The following is a 13,561-nucleotide window of genomic DNA, read 5'->3' on the forward strand; positions in this document are numbered from 1 at the left end:
TTGTCTTGGATTTTATTCCTCTGTGTAGTGTGCGAAGCTTGGTTCCCATCTGAACACCTTGCTGGATCGCTACCAGCAATTCCAAGAAGTGGCAGAAACTCTCAGGTCATGGCTGCAGGAGAGTGAAGCAGCCGTAGCAAAAGTCCTCTCTGAGACAGTTTCCTCTGACCCAGCGGTTCTGCAGAAGCAGCTCACCAATGCCAAGGTAAGGGACCTTCAGCCCGTCTTTCTCCAGGCTGAGTGTACATCCCTCGTGGGCCAGACATCTCACCCTAAAAATCCTGATTTCGATCTCCTGTCATATGGGTTTCTTGAGGGCTGTTAAATGAAGGATGGAACCTGCTAGACCAGTTCACCAGTGTGTCGCAGTCTCTTTGGTGTGTATTATTGCTGATGTTCGTGGTCTTGTCTTGTGTTGGAGCAGCATCTACAGGGAGATCTTGCTGAGCATCAGGTGCCCGTGGAGAAGCTGCAGAAAGCAGCACGTTCCCTGCTGGAGATAGAAGGAGAGCCAGCCCCTGATCGCAGACGCATTCAGGAAACCACAGGTACTGGGCAAAGCAGCCGTGTCCATTAACATGTGCGAGTGTGAAGACCGACCACAGTTAAAAAGGGGGACTCAAGTCCCCAAGTCAGACGAGTGCAGGAGAACACGAGATCAAAGTAGAGGAGCTACTGCAGTAATAGCAACTTTTTTACAACCCTTGTGTGGGCACACACATGCCAATAGGGCAGTTAACCAACTTCCCAAAACACCACCTGAGACTGTACGTTTCCTTTGGAGGATCCCCACTTCTGCTTATGTTGAGAAAATGATGGAGAAGGACATCTTGAGCAGCAGGCAGCTTCTGCCTGAAGTAGTGAAAGGAGACCTGCTGTTTTTAATGTCGAGACAATACAGTAGACCCCACTGAAATGGTCTTATCACAGTCCTACTGGGTGACCATGTTTCTGTGCTTTCATGTGTGTTTCTGGTTAGCCTGTACCCATGTGTCTTAACTCTAGAGTGGGAGCAGATTATCCCACCTCTGCTACTGCAGGGTTCTTACACATTCCTGTGTAGCATCTGGTATGGGCCACTGTCGCTGACAGGACACTGGAATAGATGGAGCTTGGGTCAGTTTCTCTTTTGTTTCCTGGGTGAGGTTTTTCCTGTTCTCTCTAAAGAGTTCGGTAATCGAACCTGCACAGCTCCAGCCCCTCTGGGTGATTTGGCTAGTTATTTGTGTTGGAGATAATCCCAGAGGTGACAATCACTCAGCCCTATTGGTCATTTATTTTATCCTGTGCTGAATTCCCCAGATTCCATCGTAAGCCATTTTCAGAGCCTTTCTGGTCAGATGGCAGAGCGCTCGGATCTGCTGCAGAAGTCCATCGCCCAGTCCCAAAGCGTTCAAGAAGGACTGGAGAATCTTCTGCAATCGATGGCTGAGATTGAGAAGAGCCTGGAAGGAGAGCAGCTGGCTTCCCTCTCGTCTCTCTCCGTCCAGGAGTCCCTCGCCACGAACACTGTGAGATGTTCACTTAACTGCCTTTCCTAAAGAGCCTGCATTTGGTAGACCGTTCCTCTGTCTTTCGCCAACCTCTGAATTGTGCAGACATCTTAAAACATTCTGTGCTCTAATTGTATTGAATGTTCAAGTCAGTAAACCCATTTAAAAAGGGAGCGTTAAATCCATCCTTTACCTGAATTCGCTGAACTAGGAAATAGAGCCACTAAAACTGTTTACCTGCCTCCTCAACTAATAAGCAGCATTTACAGACGTTAGCATAGCCTTGAGAGGAAATCCCTGTCCAGAAGCAGTGGATGAGGATAGACTGACAGTTAAGCATGAGCAGAGGCAGGGAAAATGCCAACGTCAGACACAGTGGGGAAGGAAGGCACAGGGGGGACTGGGGGTGAAAATAATCCACGCGACTGTTTCTGGTTGTCTAGAAATGTCATTTGCTTTAAGATGTCTAGTTCCAAAGGGCACCCCAGCCAACTCATGCCACTTTGCTTTTCCCGGGGTATGTTCTAACAACAGAAGTTGAAGCAGGACATCGCCAGGCAGAAGAGCAGCCTAGAAGCCACCCGAGAAATGGTGACTCGATTCATGGAAACGGCCGACAGTGCCACAGCCTCAGCCCTGCAGGGCAAGTTGGCCGAGGTGACCGAGCATTTCAACAAGCTGTGCCAGCGGCAGCAGGAGAAGGAGAACGTGCTGAAGGGCCTCCTCCCGAAGGTGGAGCAGTACGAGCACCTCTCTGAGAAGCTGCAGCAGTTCACGGAGAGCAGAGCTCGCATGCTGGCTTCGGGAAACCAGCCGGATCGTGACATCGCTCACTTCTCCCAGCAGATCCAGGTGAGAAGCGGGGCTTTTGTGCCTAAAAAAGGAAGGAGGCCCAGACTAGGATGCTTTTGTCAGGAGCCCTTTGCAGGCAAAGTGGAGGGATTTGTGCAGAGTAAACAACCCCCTGCCTTCATCCTAGGCCATGGGGACCTGCCGTTACAGTAGCTGTTTGCTCAGCCATTGGAGAAAGGGAAGGAGATGGGGGCTTTGCAGCCCTGTGTGAACAGTCTAGCGGCAGTGCTAGACTAGAAAGACAATTCTGCCCAGTCCAGCTGGCTGGGGGCAGAGAACTAAAGGAGTGAACTCGACCAATTTGATTAGACCCAGTGCAAATATAGCTAGACCTCACTGGCTAAAAATCCCATCCGTCAATCCTGCGAAACGCCTGGGTGTCTGAGTGGAATTGCTACCCTAGGACAGTGGTTTAGGGAGTAGGGCTGGGTCCATTGCACTGGATGGGACAAAATCATCGTGGTTTCATGGAGACACGAGGGTTCCTGTTAGCTGGGAACAGTATCTGCCCTAGATTCTCCCCGTAGCCAATTCTGATGTGTGGGAGTTTCAGAAGTTGGTCTGATTCAGGGATAATTCATCTTATTTCCCTGTAGAGGGCACTACGTGCCCGAGTCAGTATCAAGGGCTGTGTCCGTTCATTTCTCCTGTTTGAACAAACACGGGAGCTTCATCCCCTCTCTTGTTTGTCCTGCCAGGAGCTGAATTTAGAAATGAGGCAGCACCAAGAGGACCTGGATACTTTAGAGGGTCTGACCACAGAGCTGAGCTCCTTTGGGTTCCCAGTAGGCTCCTCTCAGCACCAAGAGAAGGTTCACAGCCTAAAACAGGATTTTGTGCAGCTGCAGAAGGCAGCAAAGGAGAGGTAAGGCCTGAGATCACCGGTTCCAATCCTTCAGGGGCTGGATTATGGAGACAGCTCTTCAAAATTGGAGGATGTGCTTCCCACCGATGATGGAAGTTACTTAACAATTGGGAGAGAGCCTCCTAAGGTTCATTTTTGCTTTGGGGACCATACGTTAACTTCTACCTCTGCTGTCCTCCTACACCGCACAACTTAATGCCGTCATCTCTCACTGACATTTTAAAAAAGCACGGCCGGAGGCGTTGTGAAAATGTGTGTGCTGCAAGAGCCTCTGCCTCGTGCTTTCTCAGCATGCCACGAATCAAACCCACTCCTGCTCCCCCCCCGAGGAGCAGATCCCTGTATTGTGGCAGAGGTTCATTGGCCAGCGAAGGAGCGACAGATAATAGCTGCAGAAGGAGCATCTTCCTAGCTCGGGGGGGGGAGAGAGGGGGATGTTGTGACAATGCAGGGTCTGTCTCCAGAGAACGGGCAGCATTTAAAACAGGGTTACGGTAAAGAGGGCTCATGATGGAGAGCGGCGAGATGGGGGAAATAAACTGCTACCCGATGTTATAAGCCTCACTGCCATTCGGATGGTGCCTGACAAAAAGCAGAACGCCCAGGAACCTCAGCTGTCTTCTAAAGTGTGAGGCCATCTCCTGTCTTCAAGTTCCACCGTGATTTCAGAACTGCCGTAAGGGCAGCGAAGAAGGCAACGGATTTCATGGGTTACGCAGCACTGCACATACGGAGCTACTGCAAGCGCGTGCTGTTGTAACCGCCTCCCACAGAAATCCTGCCACGCGTTGCTCCTAGTGACGTGGCGAGGCAGGGGTACGGTCTGTCTTCACTGCAGCCGGGGGGAGTCCGATTGCACTTGTGTAAACGTACCTGAGCTATGAATGTCACTAGCTCAAGAACGGGAGCAGTGAAGCCGTGGCAGTGCGGGCTAGCTGCCCGAGTAATTACCCAGGGTTCCAAGTGGGCTTGGACAGCCCATGCTGCCGTGACTTCACTGCTCTAGTACCCGAGCTAGTTAGCGCTAGCTCAGGTCTGTCTCTACGAGCTGCAATCACGCCCCGTGATTGCCATGTAGACGTACCCTAGGCCTGCCGAGCTTCCCTGCTGTCCCCGAGTGCGAGCTGTTCTCGGAGGAGAGGGGCAGGAAGTGATTGTTACAAGGTCAAAAGCAACGAGCTCCACTTCCCTGACAGCTCTACTTCGCCATGCCAGGAAGTCATGGGGTGGGCCACAGATTAATAGTATCTCTCTCCTCAGCCTCCTCTCCCAGTCATGATCATGTGGCATATTTGACCACAGGGATTATCTGCCCTTCCATTCATTAGCATGCAACATGCCAATGGTGACGGCACAACAGTGGAAGAGAAATATTAAAGGAAGCATGTGGTGGTTCCCAGGAATGAGGGTCACCTTGTTACCCCCTGGCTGTAGTGAGAGGTAGACTTGGCCGCTGGCTGTTAGCTCCCTGTCTTTACCTTGCAGCTTACCAAAAGGTGCTCCTCGAGTCCCTTTGAACTGTTCCCCTGTGACTCCCAGTCCCGACACTGGCTACTCACAAAAATCCCAGAGCCTCTGCTCCCAAAGGACTCCAGTTTGCTAGTTTTACCTTAAACCACCGCTCCTGTATAACACACAGCACTTGTGAGCGCTGACATTAAGAAAGAAGTAGGTTTAGTTAAGAAAGAATAAAGACTCAACCAGAAACAAGGGAGTGTGGGGAAAACAAATGGTTATGATGCAAACAAAAGCATAAAACCTGAACTAGGGCCTATGCTTATTAATAGTTCCTTTTCCTATCTAATAATAATAATAATAATAATAATTTCCCCCACCCCCTCCAAAATTCAGTCTGTTGCAGAGTTGGCTGGCTTCACAGAAACCAGGATCCAAACGGTCATGAAAACACCCCTGCTCCACAAGATGTCTCCTGAGTGAATGGATGCAGAGGCCTCTCCCCACTCAGTGTTCTACTGAAAGTCTGTTGTCTCTAGTCATAGACAGGGTGATACCCTGCCTGTTCTTGTTTTACCTCCCAAGTGGTTTCAATTGTTTCCACTTGTCTTCTTTGGTTTTCCATTGACTGTTCTGTGATAGGGCAATGCGAGACAATTGAACCTTGCATGACATCACCAGCTCACTAAGGAGAGAGAGCAACTCCCTCCTGCATGAATAAACTGCCACCAGGTAGCTAATCCCTGGTGACTCCCCTTAACTTTAAGACCCTAGGAGCATAAACGTCAATATAGCTACCTTATTCCTTCAGTGTTACCTGTACGCACATCACACCATGATTATGAATGTTGATAAATTGCAAGCTTTCAATAGAGACCTTACATGTTACCCAGTCTGCATAGATACCCCGTGAACAATGTATTTGATGTACTGAGTTTGTCAGGTCTGAGATGAGAATTGTTTGCCAAGACCTGGGCACCCGTTGCCAAGGTGCCTTTGTGTCCCAAAGTCTTTGATTATTTGTAGCTGTTCCTTAGTATCTGTCCTTGAGTGTTGCTCCTTATTCTCTTATGGAGTGGTGGCTGCTGGGAGAAGTAGATAGGCAAACTCTTCCTCCTTTTTTCCAGCTGTTTTTAGAAACATCCAGGCTCTTCTTTCCAATGATGAGCCTGAACCCTTGTCCAAGTAGCTGATAGCAAGGAAGTGAATCCAACCACCCTGTGACTTGCCAGCTCGCTACAGGCCACTAACAAGTGCTCTGTGCGGACAATGGTTTCAGAACTGCTAACCTGGACTTTCCCAAGAATGTGAGTCTGGGTCTCTAGGGGACAAGATGACACTGAACTTGTGCACCAAGGTCATTGAGTAAGCACGCTTTACCAGCAAGCAGGGGTGCAGCGTAGCTATAGCCATGTTTTTGGCTACTAGTGAGCGCTGTTGCTAAGCAACAACAACAAAAAACAAGATCACAGAGACCCTGGTGTCCTCAATTCAGGGTATAGTAATTGCAAAGCGAAGCACGAGCTGCTAACTCTCTCCACCTTTTCACTCGTAGAGAAAAGGATGCATCGTCTTGCCAGGAACAATTGGACGAGTTCCGAAAGTTGGTCGGAACTGTAAAGAAGTGGCTGAAAGAAAGCGAGGGGAATGTGCCCTCTGCAGAGACCTCCCTGGGCACCCAGGAACTGGAGAAGCGCATGCGGCAAATCCAGGTGGGCAGGGAAAGCTGAAAACGCTCTGAGGAGTTGGTGTGGAAACCAAAGGAGCATGTAATGACTTGCAGGACATGGTATATTGTGAGCTATTTTATGCTTGTATTAATTCAGCTACGCCTGGGCTTCCATGTGCTGAAGTGCAGGGGTGCAGTGCTGTATGTCCATGCAACGGTTTCTCATAAGTGAGCCTTTCCTTGCTCTGAAAACGGCACCACTAAAGGTCTGAAGCCCCTGTCTGCGTGGGACTGTCGAGAGACAGTGCTAGCAATCATACACATCACTTTTAGCTATGGGCTCTCAAACTTTCAATGCATAGTGAAATCTATGCAGAGTCTTGTATTCATTTTTAAAAGCAATCCAACTGCTTCTCTGCTTTTCAGAGGAATTTGGGAGGGGGAACCCCCGTGTGCTAGTCTATTTTGAATGCAGCAAAATTCTGCATCTCTAGTGAAATTCCCTCTGCTGGACATCAGGGGTTACATCCGGTCACTTGAGCGCTCTCATTCTTCTCTGGGGTAAATGACACCTTAAATCAAGATGTGTCAAGGGCTGTGATTCAGAGAGAGTGCAACGTCCTGTTCACTCACCTATAGCTGTCTTATCTCAGACAGAAATATAGCAGCTCTCCAAGCTACTGATCTATACCAGGTCCACGTGGCGGGTATAGCGTGCTGGATACCGTAGGGGGCTGGGTGTATAGGCTAGGAAGGATGGTCCTCAGAACCTTAGTTTGAAGAGAGACCCGCTAGTTCGGCAATATTAAGTGGTTCATTACAAAGAAACCTCCCTCTTTGACGTAGTATAGAGAGACTCTCTTAACCATAATTCAGTTTATTCTCTGGGAGTCAGTGAACCATCCTGTGAATTAGACAGCTGAGCATGCTAAAGCCGGATCCTACATGGGTATTAGAGGAGTACTCCTAGTGCCTAGACAACAGACACACAAACGCACACCCGTAGTTACACACAAACGCACACCCGTAGTTCTCAGCAGCAGAATGTGTTTGAGCATAAGCAGCAGTGACACTTGGTTTCAATCAGAAGCCCTCTGGTGTGGGAAATATATAATGTAGGATTCTGGTATCTGATCCTGTTTTTTTAATAGGTTCTCCTGGAGGAATGGACAGGAAAGGGGGCCCAGGTGGAGGAAATCAATCGCAAAGGGACTGCATTAGAGAATTTGATTGTAGAAATCACAGCCCCTGATGCACAGTCAAAGACAGGTGAGTTACAGCCGTGCCGCTCAGAGGACACCTGGAGTGTCCTTGGATGAGGAGAAGTAATGGAGCCCAGTCATTTTCTGCACTCCGTTTGCTTTTGTTGTTCTTTAGGTATATTTTTATTTAAACCATCATCAAATAGAAAATGGCTTTAAACTTGTTACAACACAAAAGTAAAGGAGCCAGCCTTGCTCCAAGGCATTTAGGGACTGAGGGCTCAGCCTCTGGAGAGATTGTCTGTCTGTCTGTCTGTCTTATATGGAAATGAACATAAATACCAAACAGCTGTTTTCCAACTTTTGAGACTGACTCCTGTTGAGGATTTCAGGTAACAGCCACCCCACCTACGATCGCAGCCTCTAAACAAAGCAGGATTAGCCTGGTTAGTGTTTGGACGGGAAACCTCCAAGGAACATCTAGGAAAAGGCTACAGGCTGTAGTCCTGATGCTTCAGTAGGTGGCACTCTAAGGCTACGTCTACACTACGAGATAGGGGCGTGATTCCCCTGCTCCTACATTAGCTCTCATTGAGCTACTTTGAGTATCAATAGCCGGGCCGCTGCAGTAACACAGGGAGCGAGAGTGGAGGCCCGGCTCAGCCGTGCCGAGTACATACCCACTGTTTCAGGTGGGTTTATGCTCTGCATGGCTCAGCCGTCTGTCCACTGCCACTAGCCTGCTACCGTAGCTACGCTGCTATTTATACTCGCATTAGTTCGCTACGCCCCTCGCTCATAGTGTAAACCTAGCCCAAGAATCGGTACTGAATCAGTTCATCAGTATAATGCTAGGACAATGCTGGAGGATGCTTGCTTTCAGATATGATGCACATTGGATGTGTTGACTGCTTTTCTGACCATTTAAGATCCCAAGGCAAGAGTTAGGGGACTTAACTCCAACTTCCGGACTAAATTCAAAATTGGTAATTACCTAACCCCTCGATGGGCGTTTCATCTGGAGAAATGAACCTTTGCTTCCCATCCCCAAACGTGTTGTATAGTGTTGCTGACACAGAATGGCTACTGTGTTCCTCCTGAGAGGTAGCTGAATGTAAGTAATAGGAGAGCAGTCCCTTGTACATACCCGGTGAAAGATTTTGAGAGGTTTTCGTGTTGCAATCTCCTATATAAATAAATGGACATTTTAATGATTATAATGCTGACTGTTTCGGGCTGCTTAGAAAATGAGAAACCTGATCTATAACCTCTCCAGGGAATTCGGGTTTGAATGTGGATGGACTAGGAATCCTCCCCAAATGAATTCCAATAGAAGGATTTTCTGAGGAATAATTTTCAGGGCCCAGTTGCATAGGAAAGATGTTTATTTTTTTAGGTCTGTTTCCTTAAGAGCTTCATTCCATAAGAAAAGAAGAACATAAGGAAGTTAATATCTTCAGTAAAGGTCTTTTGGCTCTTGCAATATCAATCTCTATTCTAAATATGATTTTCATGGATATTAGTTCTCCTGTGGGAATGCTGGTGCCTCCACCGAATGCAAAAATATATATAGTGGTCACGGGCTTGCTGTGTGAGGTGGGGAGCTGATATCTACTTTGTGCCCACAAGCGGAGTTTCTGTTGTGGGCTCTGGGAACTTCACAGCTACTTCTAAACTGTCCCTATAAGAGTGGCTGGAGGAAATGGAAAAGGGTGGTGTTGGCTGCAGGGAGTCACAGCTATTCTGTTTTCAGCTATTTGGAATGAGAAGAGAGTAAGGCAAAATTGATTGGGAGTCCCAGCTGGGCATTGAGATGTGAGGAGTGGGGAATTCCTGGTGCTGAGCCCTTAGCATTAAGAGGGGCTGCGGATTTATTGGGATGAAAAGAATAAGCCACTTCAAAATGAAACGAATTTGCTTGGTGGCTGACGTGGTTCGTCTTGTGGAGAGCTCTGTTGTCTTGTGCTGTGTTAATTTGCTCATGCCCAGGATTTGTTTTTTCTTTTGCCATGATGTCCGTCGTCGACAGTGGGCAGCCGGAAACGGTTGGGTCAGTGCTGAGTGCGTACGTTCATTGGTAACATGTCTGTATTCCTAACATGTTTGTCTTGTCCTTTGTTTGTCTCTCTGCCCCTTGCTCAGGTTCTGTGCTGCCCGCTCTAGGAGTGTCAGTAGGCAGCGTAAATGGATACCACACCTGCAAAGGTGAGCTCACCAACTCCGTGTTGCAATAGACAGCGGTGTCTGTGTGTTCATTTATGTTTCCATCAGTGCTTGATAACAGCCGTCTGTACGGATGTTCCCCCAGGAGATAAAAATTGCAATGTGACACTGTCGGAATCCTATAGCAAACCCTATTTCTCTGCAGCACCGTGTAGTAATGGGACCATGGGATGGGCAGCTGATTGTGATGTAGGACAGAAATGGCAGGAGGGGAATCCAGCTTCCAGAAGTGACAACAACTTGACCCCTGATCAGCTGGTGTTAGAGAGCTGATGAGTGGGAGATTGTTTTAAGAAAAGCAGTGAAGGTTATTAGTTCGGAGGATTCTGACACCATCTTAACCTGGAATTTTAAGTGTGACTTAAATCACTCGTTAGCTGCTGTGAGTTCATTGGTTCAACGAGATAACAGATGTAAAAAGTTGAACTCAAACTGTGAGAGGTGGATTAAATATGATACTGTTAACACGGGGGTACAACATGCAGGAGGCTGATTTACTGGGAAGTGATTTGCTTTGTTGGGCAAACTGTCAAACTTCATATGTGATGCAAGTGAGCAAGTCTCTGGCAGGACAGGTGGTGGTAACCTGACACCTTAGGGTCTTCAGTAGATGGAAAGACAGTGATCGTAGCCTCTGGTACCCTGACACTGGCAGTCCGCATGAAGGTTGCTCAGAATTCTCAGTGCCAGCAGCCTACGTAGGAGGGGTGTTGCCGTCCTTCTGCTCAGGTTTGTTTCTTTGTCATTAGATTTGACTGAGATCCAGTGTGACATGTCTGATGTGAACCAGCAGTATGAGGGACTTGGCATGGCCTTGCGGGAACGCCAGGAGCAGCTGTCAGCCATGCTGAAGAAGATACAAGAAGTCCAAGAGGAGGCAAGTTCAGTGTTGAAGTGGCTGGAGTCAAAGGAACGGACCTTGTCAGCACTCGAAGCTTCTTCCTCGCCTACAAAAACCGAGACCATGAGAGCCCAGGCTGAGCATAACAAGGTAACTTGTCTCTCTGAGCAGGAATAAGGACCGAGTTTATCATAATGACTAGGTCATTCTCTGAGACATGCCTTACTGCACTAGATTGGGAGGAACCAACAATAGCCTGTTTCTAAAGAGAGTATTTCATCTTGGGAGTGCAAGTGGTTAAATGTAGCATGAAGAAGCATGGTGTAGGGAAGACTGAGGGGGGACGTACGTCTTCAGATATGTCAAAGTTTGTTATGAAGAGAACAGCGCTCAGTTGTTCTCCATGTCCACCAAGGGTAGGACAAGAAGGAAGCGACCAAGGCCTGGTCCGCGCTAGAAAATTAGGACAGCATCACTAAGTCACTCAGGGCTGTGAAAAATCCACACCCCTGAGTGGCATAAAACTGACCTACGTCCCCATATAGACAGCAGTAGGCCAAGGGAAGAATTCTTCCATCAATCTACTGCCTCTCAGGGAGGTGGATTATCTATGCTGATGGGAGAATCTCTTCTGTCGGTGTGGGTAGTGTCCACACTGAAGTGCTACCATGGCGCAGCTGTGCCGCTGTAACATTTTAAGTGTAGACATACCTTAGTTTGCAGCAAGGAAGATTTAGGTTGGATATTAGGAAGAACATTGTGACTATAAGGATAGCTAAGCCCTGGGACAGGTGACCTGGGGATGTTCTTGAATCCCAGGCATTGGAGGTTTTGAAGAACAGGTGAGATAAATGCCTGTCAGGGGTGGTCTAGTATTCTTAATCCCGCCTCAGCGTGTGGGGAATGGACTAGATGACCTCTTGAGGTCGCTTCCAGTCCTACTTTCTGTGATTCTATGAATCTGTGGTGAGCTTCACCCTTTTAGATATTTTAGACCTATCCTGTATAGGCAGTAGTCTCTGAGAAAAAGGCTGATAATGTTTAGCACCAATTCTCAGGTCATTCCAAATTCATTGGGAAAGCAACACACAGTTTAATGTTACACTGAGAAAGATGAACTTTTCATTTCTTCTATTCTTAAGGCCCAAGGGAGCGCTAAGTATTAGTAACTAGATGAAATGATTCCATAAAAGGCCAAAGCCTTACTCAACTCCAAGTGTAGCTACTTTCTTCCTTCAAACTGTAGCATATCTCAGTCTAGCTCTTGTGCTTGAACTACATCTTCTGTTGTATGTCTCAGCATGTCCAAAATTTTCCTCTTCCTAGGCATTCCTGGCTGAGTTGGAGCAGAATTCAGGGAAGATCCAGAAAGTAAAGGAAGCACTTTCCGGCTTGCTGGAGAAGTGTCCTGACTCTCCCGAAGCAGCAAACTGGAAGAAGATGCTGGATGATCTCAGTAAGTTCCCTAGAGACTTAGCGTGATTTTTAGATGTCTCTAAACATCCCTTAAGGATGATTCCAGTTTCCAGGACAATTCCAAAAGTCAGAGTGAAGCAGTTACGTGTAATTGAATCAGTTAATTGCTTTTTTTTTTAAGTAAAAGTTTCGTTGGTCAAAGTAAGATTCTAATGATTACTTAAAATACTTTAGTTACTTAAATGATTAAACAAGCCTGTGTATTTAAAAAAAGAAAATTTCAAAACTTGCTAGAAATGAAGTGTATGTACAGGGTTTCTCCATCCAAAGCTCTCAAAGTACTTGACAAAAATTGATACACATTATATTATTTTTCTTTGAAAGATGGAATCTGAAGCAGAGAGAAGTTAAATGACTTGCCCAAGGGTCAGGCAAGTCTGAGACAATTGCAAGTAGATGTAGATCGCTTGATTCCACATTTCCTGTCCTAACCACATTACCATAGTAGTTAAAAATGGAAAATATATTACTAGACTGATTGTGTATCAAACATTACACTGGTCTATCACATTAGAGTCCTCATTTAAAGCTGGGGAGATTTCCATTGATAAATTAGTAATAAGGAAACGAAAAAACAACGGCTAAATCACATGGCATGTTTCCTAATAACAGTAAAATTACCGGCTATTTCATTTCCTGTCTTCAGACTCCAGGTGGGCAAGAGCCAATCAGGTGACGGCCGAGCGCCAGCAGAAGCTGGAGAAATCAGCGAACCAACTGGCAAGCTTCCAGGCAGCAGAAGCCCAGCTGCGCCCATGGCTGATGGAGAAGGAGCTAATGATGAGCGTGCTGGGACCCCTTTCCATTGACCCCAACATGCTGAATGCGCAAAAGCAGCAGGTCCAGGTGAGAAAGGGGCTGCATCTGTGCTTCCTCTGTAGGTTAAACAATGAGGAGGCGTGGGCAGTTCCAGTTTGTGCAAAACTCCTGTGGTGATGGATCAATTCTTGTGTATAGTTTGTACAGTGAGCGTGTGTGTGTCTGTGTGTACACTCTCCTGCTACCGAACGTGCTCCCTTAGAGCTTGTGTGTGCAAACAGGCTGGGTTGTAAATCTACCCTGCGCTAGCGTGCCAGGCACTAAGTGTCCGTGTGGACCTTGCTGACAGGCACTAATGATTCCTTAGTGTGCTTTGATCTAGTCCCGTTTCAAAGCTGGGGAGATCAAAGCGCGCTAAGGAACTGCTGGTCCACAGCAGTGGAGTCCACACAGATACTTAGTGCAAGGCAGGCGAGTTTGGGGTAGATTTACACTCCAGCTTGCTGCAGTCTAAATATTCATGTAGACAAGCCCTTGTCTGAAACTCATTTTGTTTGTAGCAAAATGCCCTGCACACACCACATTGTACAACAGCGTTGGGTCTAACCCCTCTTCTCACAGAGATGTCAGAACGTGTTGGCTGTGGCTAGTACTCCACCTAAGTGAAACTGGTGTAATTTTTGATCTCTCTTCTGTGCACAGGGTTCCAGTATTGACTCCTTTGTT

At 47.4% G+C, this 13,561-nt stretch overlaps 1 protein-coding gene across 22 annotated transcripts in view; it reads left to right on the forward strand.

Moving 5' to 3' along the window:
• The window catches only part of MACF1 (microtubule actin crosslinking factor 1), a 251,868-nt gene that overhangs the window by 151,917 nt on the left and 86,390 nt on the right, over positions 1 to 13,561 (forward strand). For 20 of the 22 annotated variants that reach the window (XM_034753976.1, XM_034753977.1, XM_034753961.1 and 17 more), the window contains 11 exons: positions 29 to 205; positions 425 to 548; positions 1,303 to 1,511; positions 2,028 to 2,345; positions 3,044 to 3,210; positions 6,221 to 6,377; positions 7,486 to 7,603; positions 9,679 to 9,741; positions 10,509 to 10,750; positions 11,927 to 12,056; positions 12,723 to 12,922. In XM_034753976.1, the coding sequence (XP_034609867.1) occupies positions 29 to 205; positions 425 to 548; positions 1,303 to 1,511; positions 2,028 to 2,345; positions 3,044 to 3,210; positions 6,221 to 6,377; positions 7,486 to 7,603; positions 9,679 to 9,741; positions 10,509 to 10,750; positions 11,927 to 12,056; positions 12,723 to 12,922 (1,905 nt within the window). The remainder of the gene's footprint in view (positions 1 to 28; positions 206 to 424; positions 549 to 1,302; positions 1,512 to 2,027; positions 2,346 to 3,043; positions 3,211 to 6,220; positions 6,378 to 7,485; positions 7,604 to 9,678; positions 9,742 to 10,508; positions 10,751 to 11,926; positions 12,057 to 12,722; positions 12,923 to 13,561) is intronic. The other 2 variants (XM_034753975.1, XM_034753970.1) reach the window with 1 other exon arrangement.

This window comes from Trachemys scripta, chromosome 20, assembly GCF_013100865.1.
Source record: "Trachemys scripta elegans isolate TJP31775 chromosome 20, CAS_Tse_1.0, whole genome shotgun sequence".
Taxonomy (NCBI): Eukaryota; Metazoa; Chordata; order Testudines; family Emydidae; genus Trachemys; species Trachemys scripta.